This window comes from Somniosus microcephalus, chromosome 22 (assembly GCF_052327205.1).
Source record: "Somniosus microcephalus isolate GS21.2 chromosome 22, FLI_Smic_1.0, whole genome shotgun sequence".
Taxonomy (NCBI): Eukaryota; Metazoa; Chordata; class Chondrichthyes; order Squaliformes; family Somniosidae; genus Somniosus; species Somniosus microcephalus.
This window is the reverse complement of record NC_141008.1, coordinates 62,027,231-62,040,352: the sequence shown is the minus strand read 5'-3', so window position 1 is coordinate 62,040,352 and position 13,122 is coordinate 62,027,231. Positions and strand designations below refer to the sequence as shown.

Genomic DNA, 13,122 nt, shown 5'->3' with positions numbered 1-13,122 from the left:
ATGCAGCTATTCAAAATGCCATATTTGACAAAGAGGGGTAAATTGTGTGTACAGGTCAAATTTTCATCACTGAATTACCTGCATAGGTATTGCTCCAGGAGGCATCGGTGAACCAAAATTCATTCCCATCATGCCTTGCATGTTGGGCTGCATCACAGGTACCATGGGGAATCCCTGCTGTTGCTGCTGCTGTTGCATTGGCATCATTCCTGCACAGACACACAAATTGTGAAATGGAAACCTTCATTTAAAAAAAACTGATCTGGTGAGTTTAAAACTAAAGAGTAACACAGCAATTAGTCCAACACCATCAGAAACACTCAACCACTCAAGACAGCTCTCTGACTACATCAAACATCAGTAGGAAAAATGATCTTTAGCTTTCAAGTCTGTTATATACCGCAAACTATGTGGTCATTAGTGACATACAAATTGAGATCTCACTGCCCACAGCATTTTTATTAAACCACAAAAACTTAGTGGTCGGAATGTTTAAAATACCAAAAGTATTTTTTTTACAAACACATCCTCATGACAAAAGTAGAAGATATGTAATGGTTGCATTGAAGGCCGCCCGCAGTTCGTAATTTGCAAGTGTCCGCTGTTTCAAGGTGCAGCTTGTATCTGTTTCAAAGCAAGTTATTTGGGATTGTCAATAAGTGTCCGTTTTTTGGGCGTGTCCATTGATACAGGTTTCACTGTAGTGTATAAAATGCAAAATGGTAGGACGGTTTTATTCAGTTTCTTTCTCCACCCCCCAACCCCACCCCCCGTCCCATCAATTAGGGGTTACGGGGAGAGGGCAGGGAAGTGGACGGGAGTCTAGATTCGGATCAGCCATGATCCTATTGAATGGCGGAGCAGGCCCGAGGGGCCGTATGGCCTACTCCTGCTCCTACTTCTTATGTTCACCAACTATTGACATAAATGGGAGATAAATGTATCCACTGTGATGTGCAGTGATGTCCACACTAACAGATAAATAATCAAATGCAAGTTTAACAAATGATGAACAGTTGATTACCAGACAATAATGAGTTTGTACCACATTATATATCCCCCACTTCTCCTGTGATAATGAACTGTTTTAAATAAGATGTTCGCACATATTTTGTGAAACTAATGCCTTCAAAATATGCTAAACACACATAAAAAGGAGAAAATTTACAAATATAAGCACAAATCCCATAATAACTCAATTCTGCACAGTGAGAATTTTAAACACCTTCTCCGAGAGAAGGAGTGATCTTAACTCGGAGTTCGATAAAATTATAAACATGGCAAACCAACTTGAATAAGTGGTTGAGTTTCCACAAATGCCTCAGCCATTAAAGCAGAGTAGCTGAATCGGACAGAGCAGGTATGTACCACGTTTAATCCGACTTGTGCTGAGCCAGCTGATGCAATGGTACGGGCATTTCTGAGTTAACTGATCTCAGCTGGAGCGGCGGAAAGGGTCGGAGAATTGACCCCAATGTCCTCAGGGAAAATATCCAGGATTCCTAATCCCGGTCATTACCCAGGAACTGCAGGTGTGAACATCTGTGAGGATGGGATTGGAAGTGGCAGGGGTGTCCTCACCGATTAATAGCCGGCGCGCGTCATCTCACTATTTAGGCAGAGGCTTGAAGAGCGGCCATTTGGAGGAGGTAGCGCAGGGTGATTTGGCACCTAGGGAATCAGATGAAAACGAAGAGTCAGCGTCTTGGGGGGGGGGGGGGGGAAGAGAAAGAGAGAAAACTGGCAGAGAAAGACGGCAGGTCAAAAAAGAATTTCGACTATTTCCTGTAACTTCGGAAGAGGCCTTGCAACCAGGAAAATATAGAAACGTGCAATTACCACAGCTTCGCTGATGCTGCACATTATGAGCAACTTTGAAGTTATGTCCACTTTTGCCCGAGTCAGAGTTCAACGTTGGATAGATAATACCATGCGCAAAGACCTAGGGTGCGGACTACATTGGGCATTTCCATATTATCTACTGCAACAAATGCTTAAACTGATAGAAATCTCCCTAAGTGCCACTTCAGTGTGGTTCGCTGCTAAACACTACTGCATTGTTCGCTCGGATGAAGATAGCACAGGAAGTGAAATCTGAAGTCCACAAAATGAGAACTGGTCCTGTTAAAAGGTTATCTTTTGGTTCTCTCTACAAATGAACTGGGGTGGGAATAAAATGCAATGTTACAAGTCCCACAAAAGGTTAGTGGATAGAAGCACACCAGGGTGTAGTACTGCAGCATATAGACCAAAATGTCTTGAGGTTTAATCCCTGTGCTGAGCGAGCTGGTCTCATTGGGGTATTCCAATTAGCCTCAGTGTCCTAGATTAAAAAGGTGGGGGGGGGGGGGGTGAGGTGTTCCTGCTGCTGGTTGCATTCCAGCAGTTCCTGGCAGAGTGCGCATGCACATACTGTTCTTTGCAGTGATGCCCCCAGATAGGCTGTGACAATCACTGCATGAGCAGAGGATAGCCTCTGGTACCAGAGGGTTGCTGGTACCCATGGAGCCATTCCCCAGTTAATAGTCAGCACCTTGAGTAAAGGAGAAAAAGTATATGTTAAAAAATACAGTGTTACAAACTGACAGGACCACCTGTACACAGTATAGACCAGCAGGGCAGAGGATCTGGTTAATTAAAAATAAAGTAATTTCAGTAGTTATTTAAGTGCCCTTTTAGTTCTGGCAACAATACAGAAATGAATGTAAATAAAAAGGGTTATTATTTCTGCTTAAATAAAGCAGTTGCATTAGCCTCAAATTTAATACCCAAATTCATTTCTTTGTCGATTCAGCATCTTCTTAATTTTCCTTTATATCGTTGAGACAATACATCTGGAAACTGTCTCAATTACAGACACACACACATACGTCTGTGGCATTGGAACAGTGAGCCTTTGCAGGGAGCACTAATAAGAATAAACATAAATATTTATAGGACAGTATAGACTGGGAAGTGGGTGTAATGGTATTCCTTCTAGGCTGCTTGCTGCTTGGAATTGCAAATCTCTTTCAGGAGTTGCAATGGGCACAATTTCCACAAATTGTAATGTATTTGAAGGGCAAGTAGTGAATTCGAAGACCATGTGGACATGGTGCATTCAAAGAAAGGCCACAATGACTTTTCAGTTTAAGCTGGAATATTAGAGCACTAGAAAGCAGGATTTTTGCGTGATTTGAAATAGTTAGGTTAAATCCACATTAAACATGGCACCAGCTAGCTGCGTCTCTCAAGTGTCAATCGGAAATTTCCTTTGTTCTGCGGCAAGGTTAGTCAGTGGGCAGCCAATACTTGTGATGGGCTGCGTGACTGTAAGTGACTTCAGAGGGGCATAGGTTAGTGAATTGGACAGATCGATGTTGGTTGAAATTTTACACAGAGAAACGTGAGACGATACACTTTGAAAGGAAGAATGAGGAGAGGAAACATATACTAAAAACAATAAAACTTTAACGGGAGTAGAAAAGCAGAGTGACTTAGACTTAGGCTTACAAAACGCTTTCAAAAAAATGGGATAAAGCTAGAGTAAAAAGCATATGGGACCCTAGGTTTTATAAATAGCCAAACGCAAAGAGGTAACAACAACTTGCATTTATATACCACCCTTAACGCAGGAAAATGTCCCAAAGCACTTCACAAAAGCGTAATTAGATAAAAACTGGCACCAAGCCAGAGGAGGAGATATTAGGAGGGGGAGAGGTGGGTTTTAAGGAGGGTCTGAACGCGGAAGTTATGCAAATTATTGGTTCGGCCACAATTAGAATATAGTGTTCAGCTTCAGTTCCCTATATATATTATATCAAGGACATGAGAAGATGTGGAAGAGACTTACTGAGAAGATACCAAGGACTTGAGGCTCTTTTCACAAAACAAGAGAAGATTCACAGGTGGTCAATGTTATATGGGCTTTATAAGATAAACTGGGAAAAACTATTTCCTCTATTCGGTGAGTCGGTAAATAGAGAGCACAAATTTAAGATTATCAGCGAGCGAATGAAACAAGAGGTTAGGGAATAAGTTTATACACCAGGGGTGTTAGGACATGAAATGCCCCATGAAAAGTAGCGATGGAAACAAAAGAATAGCTTTTAAAAGTGATGTAAATAAATATTTGAAAGATAAAAATTTAACAGGATATGGGGGTAGGGGACTTAGGGAGCTTAATGAGCCCGCGCACACGTGATGAGCTAAATGGCCTCCTTCTGTGCCTGTGTAATAACCTGTCCACCTGGAAACGTGAGAGTGAACATCACCATGAAGAGACCAATTCCAATCCCATCAACTCATTATTTACTGCAGTCTGAATCTGCTCTGATCCCACTTGTTGAAGACAATCTTCAAGAAGACTGTTTCGACATGTAAGAAAAACCATCCTTATAATTCAGGAGCTTCTCTCTCGTCAATCTATTAAGTTTCTATCAGAATAATCTTACGTACAAAGCATAAGTAACTGTTTTTAAGAGCTTGTTGAGAAGAGCTCGAACTATGGGTGCTGCCATCCCAGTTTGTATAAAGTGCACGTTTGATTATTGTGCTGTATTGCATCTTGTCTATCTTTCTGCTTTGACATATTATTTTATGTGAACAAATTTGAACAAGCAGTTTTAGCGAGTGTATATGTTGTGGTCTAGAGCTGTGGATTTTGTTCACCTTCGGAGGTGAACATGTATTTACTAGCAAGTGATTGCTGCAATTCAGAGTTAATTATTAGACTGGGTTATACTAACCCATGAACAGTAAAGAATACGAATAAAGATGCAGGTGTTAGTTCAGAAGGGACTCAATTTGCGTATGGAAACTGTGTCCAGCTGTGAGCATGAGAAGGATGCCGAGAAAAGACCCAAAACTGTACCAGCTAGACATGGCTACACCGAACTTTGGATCCCAGTGTCAATGAGATTGACAGTCAGACTTCTTGCAGGGTGGGGTGGGGTGAAGGGGTGTGGGGGAAGGAAAGGGTGAAAGAAAGAGAACAAAAAGAGGTCTGACTGTTTAGCTCATTTTAGGGGGTGGGGAAGGGATTGGGATGACTTATTTCATGCACTACAGAAAGCACCACTAACAGCAACCATGCACTAAACCATTTCACCTTCTGGACAAATGACACCACAGGTATGGAAAAACAGGGATATCTGACACACTCAGGGCATACTCTTCAGAACATTAATATGCATTTCAATATTTCATATATTTTATATGCTAAATCCAACAACCCAAGAACATTTGAAGCTTACTACACTGCTTTAAAAGAAACACATGCAAAACTAGGCCACTGCAACGGGTGTTTAAAGATTAATGCCAACACATCGCACGTAATGAATCACACATGTTACAAGAACACAGAGAGGAAAATAATCAAGATATGCATGGTAGAATTGCAGCATTGCCATACATACCTTGGGGAGGAACTAATCCCCCTGATACTGGGAACATGAAGCTGCAACCAAAGTACAAAAAAATAAAATTAGCAAATCAGATCTTTACAAGTTACTGACAGAATTTAAACTGATGTCCTTGAAACCTCTATTCCAATTAGAGAAAAAATTCTTCATTCAGGAGGGTGGAATTCTCGGTCACTAACAATTATTAAAAGGGAATTAGATAGGTGTTTGAAAGAGAGGAATATTAAAAGATATGGGGAGCAAGCGGGAGGGCGGAATTGGACAGAATGCCACCCGTGGAGAAAAATGGCAGAATGGACTTGATGAGCAAAATGGCCTGTTTCTATGTTGCAACATTCGATGCCAACTTACTATTACCACTGAAAAGGGCTGTAAAGGCTGCTCATTTAGGGGCAGGGTGGTTATATTTCCCTTTTGAAAATGGAGCCTTTAGCCTTGCCCATTTTAAATAATGGTTGTAGAAATTTCTGACTCCCTCCTCCCCAAAATTTCCTTACTAAGAACGATGAGGAAATTGCATATAGAAAATTAAGAATCATTTTAAAAAGTCACTTACCAGATTCCAGTTACCAGTATTTAATATAGTGCAAAACTCAACCTTTTTGAATTACAGCCTCCTGTAAAATACTACATTCTTGGCGTATGACTTTGAACTTCTGTAGCAATTCTTACAAAAAGTAATGTCATGCATTGATGTCTCGAGCATCTGTGCAGTATTGCAGCCAGTAATAAAGCTTTAAATCCACTGAAGCTTTGTTTTATTATTGATAGAAACTATCTGGAGCATCACCTCATTGCGAGTTCCTGATCTCGGCTAGACCATTGGAGAAGCTGCGGCAGCAGCTCGACGAGAGCCCACCACCTCGTTAAATGTGTGACGCAGCCTCGCTACTAACTGCGCCTCCTAGCAATTCATTGTAACACAATAATGGCACGGAACCATGAGCCTGCCCCACCTCTTGCTCAGCATGGCACTGCGCAGTGACCTATTATTTGTGGGGTTATGGAAGGGGAGAAAGGAAGCTAAAGGAGAAGTCATTTACCCAAAGCTGGACAAACAAAGCAAATGTATGCACCACCAAATGGTTGTAGTTTTTTAAGGTTTTTAAATTACTTCAGGACTTAACATTGCATATTTCACCTCATAAATAACCACATCTATTACTTTGTGCTACACAAACATAAATTTCTGACAGACGATCCTTAGCACTATTGCTTTATGTCAGTATATTTGAAACAAGAATGCTGGCTGATAGATGTTTACGTTCATCAACTAAGCACAGCCTGAAGAATCAGAGCTACTGAGTGAAAGCATTGGCTCTGGATGGAAAATACTAGTGCCAAACACAACGAAGCAGGGTCTTCCACCCGAGACTGCAACTTATTCTGCAGCACGGTACCATCGTGACTCAGGACCTGACAATCCAATAGAACATCCTAGAGGTAAACTTTTATGGATAATCAGTCATTGGATTTAGTGCCGCAAGTGACTCGTAGGCAACAAAAACAGCACCAAGGTTAATAATGCAATGTGACTCAGCACAGCTTTGAGAGAGTAAATGTGTCAGCCTTGGCTCAGTGGGAGCACTCTCAATTCAAAGTCAAAAGGTTGCGGGTTCAAGCCCCACTCGAGACAGATTGAAGCTCGTCCTGCTGGCTTAACACTTCAGTGCAGTACTGACAAGAGTGCTGCACTGTTGGAGGTGCTGTCCTTCAAATGCAATGTTATGCCCTCATGAGATAGATGTAAAAGATCCCATGGCACTACTGAAGAAGAACATGGGAGTTCTCCCGATGTCCAAGCCCGCATCTATCCCTCAGCCAACTGCGTTAAAACATAATTTACCTCATTACTGTTTGTGAGACCTTGCTGTGTTGTGTGCACATTGGCCACAGTGCTTCCCTGTATTACACTTCAAAAAGTAGTTCATTGGCTGTGAAGCACATTTTGTGCTTACGTGTGGCTTGCGGTACTAAATCCAATGGGTGATTTTCCTGAAAGTTTACCTCCAGGATGTGCTGTTGTACCGTCATGAGTCATGGGTGGAAAAACCTGTTTCGCTGTGTTTGGCACTAGTATTTTCCATCCCGAGCCCGTGCTTTCAGTCAGTAGGTCTGACTCTCCAAACTGTGCTTCGTTGCCCAAAGTGAACATTTTTCATGCACTGTGGTGTGAACGGTCTGAGGTTGGGTCAGTCCACAATACGCCAACTTGCCATTGCTTACTTTTACGTCTTATACAAAGATCCGTGAACAGGTGCCGTTTACCCCAGTCCTGCTATAAAATGTATTTCATAATTCCGATGCATTGCCAATATTCTGAATAAATTGGCAGCCGATTCATGCCTGAAACATTTTATTCTTCCCATTCATTGTTTCCCCCATTTTGTGGTTTCTAGCAATAACTGCTTTCATAAAATGCACCAACACATTACCTACAATTACAATTAGAAGTAGTAATACTAGTAACTTTAGTGGGTCTCCAAACAAGATTGTTCGTACTAATCAGTCTAGATTACTGCACTATTGGATACAAGTTTACCTTAACCAAGAGATAGGAGGCAGGCTTATGATAGCACCGACCCCATTCCCACCCTCTAAAAAATACAGTGAGCTCCCACACGCAATCGTGAACCAGAGAGCGGTACTAAATGTAGGAGAGCGGCCAACGACTGAAGGGGCGGAGGGAAAGACTACAAGATCAAGAATGTAGATAGGCCATGTGCCCGTTGTCTTAATGAGGGAACTGTGTCCTGAAGAGACAAATTTTGTGTAGGAAGAGCTGGCAGAATGTCTGGGGACATGACTACCACAATACGTCAGATAGAAAAGTTGAGTGCGAGAGTGACGGTCCCTTTATTTGGCTCATTTCAGAAATAACTCGGGAGAGCCGCTATTCTGTCAACTGCATTATCTGGAAGTCCCAATATAATTTAGTAATTATACTAGCATCATAGAAGAAGCCATGAACTATTACTTTCAGAAGTAAATGCAAGAATAAAATTACACCCATAGGGCAACACTTGTATGTGCGCATTTCAAGGTTGTAACACATTCAAAAGGTGCGGATGATAAAGGCATTAAAGAGATAAGCCCCAGAGAACTGGTCTACAAAGTAAAGCTTTCGTTTGTGCCAATCACTATAAAATGGCTGCCTTGAATGTATTTTTTTCATACAAAGAGATACTCCACAGAGCTGTTTTATTAAGTATTTGCAGTATTCACCTATGGTTTAACCGTAGATTTCTATATAAGAGGTTCCTAAAGTAATATGGGCATTTTACGTTAACCAATCTATGTTTTTATATTTGTTCTTGGGATGTGGGCAATATTGGAGAGGCAGTATTTATTCACAACTTGCTGCGCTGGGATTTAAACTCATGACCTCTAGGTTGCTAGTTCAGTACCTAAACTATGGCTACACAGTTTATTCTGCTGCCCTTTTTATCCAAGTGCCAGAGCAATTCATAAGCCAAAACGTCCTGTACAAATTAAGACCAAAAAGTAGTGATATGAACGGCCCCAATTCTCAACTACTGTAAAAGCAGCTCACAAAAACAGAACAAAAATGTAATCATGCGTCTAAAAATATTAAGCAGAAAGCAATTTTTTTTGTGGTTATTATGGAAACCTAATACAGGGACACTGCTCTGCATTAAGCTTGAGCAAATGATTAAACATCACTGCTGTAGCTGGTTAACCAGATGGTATCATTTTGCAAGATAGTATTGTGGTTCTTTGTTAACAGGGCTCGCAAAGAACTTCGTAATCTATAAGCACCATTCTCCTAACTTTGCTTAAATTAAAATATATCATTTAGTCACTCTGTTTTACTTATTTACATCTAGAATCAAGAAGCAAACATTACCCATTACCTAAACATTCCACTTCCCTACACAGATTAAATCACACATATATAATTTAAAAATCAAAAAGCTCTCAGAATGCAGCTATTTTACAATGCGATAATTATTTTCATTCCTCCAGTTTGATTATTAAAAGGTTGTTTTTTTTTTAAGTATTGAAGGTTAACAGTAGCTGTTCTAAAGATCTGTGCAGTTTCAGTTGTTCAGACTCATCAATTTTAAAGAGATGCTTCTTACATGGCTCACAGCATTTCAACAGTACTGTCAGTTCTGCACTACATCCATGCTTTGTTCTGCCCATTCTCTGAAAAGGTTGGTACCAAAAAGAAAGCTTGCAGCCTGGGGGCACAGTGTAACGAGTGGGAGGGGTGTTCTCCCCACAATTCTTCATACAGCAAGCTCCCAATCTCAGCAATTCTATCTGGGAAAACTCAGCCAGTAGGAATGGAGGGACATTTTTCAATTAATACTCAAATTCCCAATAAAACTACACGGCTCTCACGTGTTTCGCAGCAACTGAGTTAGAACAGTCAAAGCCTAAATGTGACAATTTTAACAAAATGCCATACAATCATTTTGTTTAATATACTGTAGGGCCCACTAGAATAGGCTTTGGGAACCATATACTGTAAAAAGAATGACAGTTGATGCCTACAGTTTCATATTTCAGGGAGTTATAAATTATAGAGATTATGATGCTTTGGCGGATGTATAGCGAGAGGCTTCGTAAGCAATAGCTACCATTTATCAGGAATGCTCGAGATATTAAATACACTGAAGAAATGGTGAGAATGTTGGCCGATGAGAGTCATAACATTTCAGCAACTTCTTCAATCCAGCAATCAATAGCCATGCTGTCAGATGACTTTTAAAGTTAAGCTAGTAAAATTCATCCACTTGAATCACATTTCTAGCCAATTACAGATAGAAACAGAACACCTATGGGATGGGGAGGAAGAGGAGAAATTAATTATTCAATCCTGACAAGATTATTGGGTGAGCTTTGACGTCTACAACATCTGCTCAGCATTCCTTCTTGTCGGGGAAGAGGGGCTGTTCTTCGAAACCGCAAGCACTGCCCGAAACAGTTCTGGTGGTCCTTGCAACTGCTGCATCTATCCAAAATGGTTGGCAGGACAAACCGGCCTTCAAAAGTACTGCAGCTCACAAATTCTTTCCTTTATTGTTATTTTCTTTCCCCCAATCATGCAACAAAAAATGCAGCAAAGAACACATTGGACGGCAGAGATCAACAGGCCAGCAACAAAATCAACTCTCTGTTCATCCCGAAAATAAAAAAAAGATACAGCCAAACTTGCTGAGCATGAAAAATATAGTTCATCCTATATATACACTTATACTCACTGGGGACGCAAACCAAGTGATTTCCAAGCTAGTTCATCCCCTCACCCTTTCCCTGCCAAACTCCAAATTGCAAAGATTACTGGAGCTGTGTTTATTGAGTTTATGAATACTTTTATTGCACTACTATACATATTTATTAATCGTTTTAATAAATGATGTGGGGAAGGGGGGGGGGGGGGAGAAACCAGAGAGGGGGCAAATATTGCTGGATCACGTTCTACCAAGCAACTTCCACCTAAATTAGTAATGCTGGATGAAAAGAGATAGGGTCGGATGAAAGATATATGAAGGGCCGATCTCCTTGTGGAACATCAATTATTCAGTGTACAGTACACAACACATCAGCTTCCCCTTCAAGTAGCAAAACTACAGCCTGAAAATGAGGGGACAGAAACCTGTATTTCATGTCATTCGGTCACGAGTTACCCTATTTTAACAACAAAATTGAAGGCCGGGGGGGGGGGGGCGGGGAGAGAAAGCTGAAGTTTAATTTCAGATTCTTAACCTAATTGTGAAAAGGGGCTCGCAGTTTATTATTATATTAAAAATAAACAGATGAATGGAAGTGAAGGTAAATGAAAGCCCAGACCGTGTGATCTAAGGATGAGTTGTCCGGGGGTATATATTATAATTATAAATGCGTGGCTGCCCTGGTCTCTGACTGAGACTAAACCCCGTTTCCCCACCAACCAACCCACCTCCTCCTCTTAAAGGCAACGGACAGAGGGGCGACCACCGGCTGAGGGATCCATCTCTGCCTCCTCCGCCGATAGCAATGATCTCAATCATCGAGTTATAATTTAATTTATATTTTTTTTAAAAAGGGAATGAACCCGGAGACTCGAGGTCTCCACTTACCCACTGCCACCGCCGCCGCCGACACCTGAACCTGGTCGCAACGCCATCTTGATTCGGCTCCTTGTCAACCAGCAACTACTTCCGGGTTTCCCCCCTCCTCCACACACAAAGGTCACCGCTCAGTCACTTGTCACCAGCCCAGGGCTCACTGAATCAGCCTCATTGCAACCTGCCAAAGCATCTTCCATATTTACACACCTACATTGTACAGACTCATTTTTTTTTTAAAGCTGTTTCAGTGTAAATATCTCAGCTTCACTTTTTTCTCCTTCTTTAAATCATTCTAAATTATGCCCAAGTTTTTTTTTGTGAGTTAATGGCATACACCAGCCTGAACTAATTGTATTTCTTTTGTTATTCATCAAAATTATAACCACCTAATTGCTGTTCTTAATCCCTCTTGGTTCATTAACACTGTTACGATAGACAGGAAAAATCAACAATGGAAATGCAATAAAAAATTTTTTTTAATTCTATAGGACAAAAAGATGATCAAGAAAACTTGGTGAACAAAATGCAGAATGAATTAAGAAAGAAAGACAGGACGTCCCAAAGCGCTTTACAGCCAATTAATACTTTTTGTAGTGAAGTCACTGGAAATGTGGCAGCCAATTTACACACCGCAAGGTTCCACAAACGGCAATGTGATAATGACCAGATCATCTGTTTTTAGGTGTTGGTTGAGGGATAAATATTGATCAGGACACTGAGGAGAACTCGTATGCACTTCTTCAAAATATTGCCATGGGATCTTTTACCTGAGAGGGCAGATGGGAGCTCGGCTTAATGTCTCGTCCAAAAGATCTCCGTCAGTGCAGCACTCCCTCAGTACTGTACTGAGGTGTCAGCCTGGATTATGTGCTCAAGTCTCTGGAGTATGACGTGAACCCACACCATTCTGACTCAGAGGCAAGAATGCTAACAACTGAGTCATGTCTAACCTAGACTGCAGATGTTAGATTTGGAGATTCTGTTGAGATTTGATGCATGTTTTTGCCAACCAATATAATCATTTAGTAAATATTTGTAAAATTAAGGAAGCCTATTTACTGTTGAAGCTACTTTTAGTTTATATATCACACTTGTTGTGTGTTGCCAAATACGCAATTTTTGAATGCAGTAGAAGAAGAACCACTGACAGAATGTTTCCTCCGGGTGCTCCGGTTTCCTCCCACAGTCCAAAGATGTGCGGGTTAGGTTGATTGGCTATGATAAATTGACCCTTAGTGTTAGTGGGATTAAATACGTGGGGTTACGGGGATAGGGTGGGATATGCGTTGGTGTAGGGGTTACGGGGATCGGGTGGGATATGCGTCGGTGCAGGCTCGATGGGCCGAAATGGCCTCTATCTGCACTGTGGGGTTTCTGTGATTCTGTGAATGTACCAGAATTATTATTCACATAAAAACTGTGTGGCAGAGTGACTAACAGTTCAGTGGAAGTGACTGCGTTGTTGTGACAAGTAGGACATTGTCTTTATGTTTTATGTTCTGCATAACAAAGACCGCCTACTTCCACCTCCGTAACATCGCCCGTCTCCGCCCTTGCCTCAGCTCAGCCGCTGCTTAAACCCTTATAGATGCCTTTGCTACCTCTAGACTTGACTATTCCAACGCACTCCTGGCTGACCT

General features: G+C 41.3%; 1 protein-coding gene across 6 annotated transcripts in view; it reads right to left on the bottom strand.

Moving 5' to 3' along the window:
- Nucleotides 1-11,558, bottom strand: part of synrg (synergin, gamma) — a 109,919-nt gene extending 98,361 nt beyond the window's left edge. For 4 of the 6 annotated variants that reach the window (XR_015073260.1, XM_085964926.1, XM_085964927.1 and 1 more), the window contains exons 1-3: nucleotides 11,492-11,558; nucleotides 5,397-5,437; nucleotides 79-209 (exon numbers count right to left, since the gene is read on the bottom strand). Coding sequence is in view for 5 of the 6 variants with exons in the window: in XM_085964926.1 (XP_085821052.1) it covers nucleotides 79-209; nucleotides 5,397-5,437; nucleotides 11,492-11,538 (219 nt within the window). In the remaining variant the exon portion in view is untranslated. The remainder of the gene's footprint in view (nucleotides 1-78; nucleotides 210-5,396; nucleotides 5,438-11,491) is intronic. The other 2 variants (XM_085964929.1, XM_085964930.1) reach the window with 1 other exon arrangement.
- Nucleotides 11,559-13,122: the final 1,564 nt, after the last annotated feature.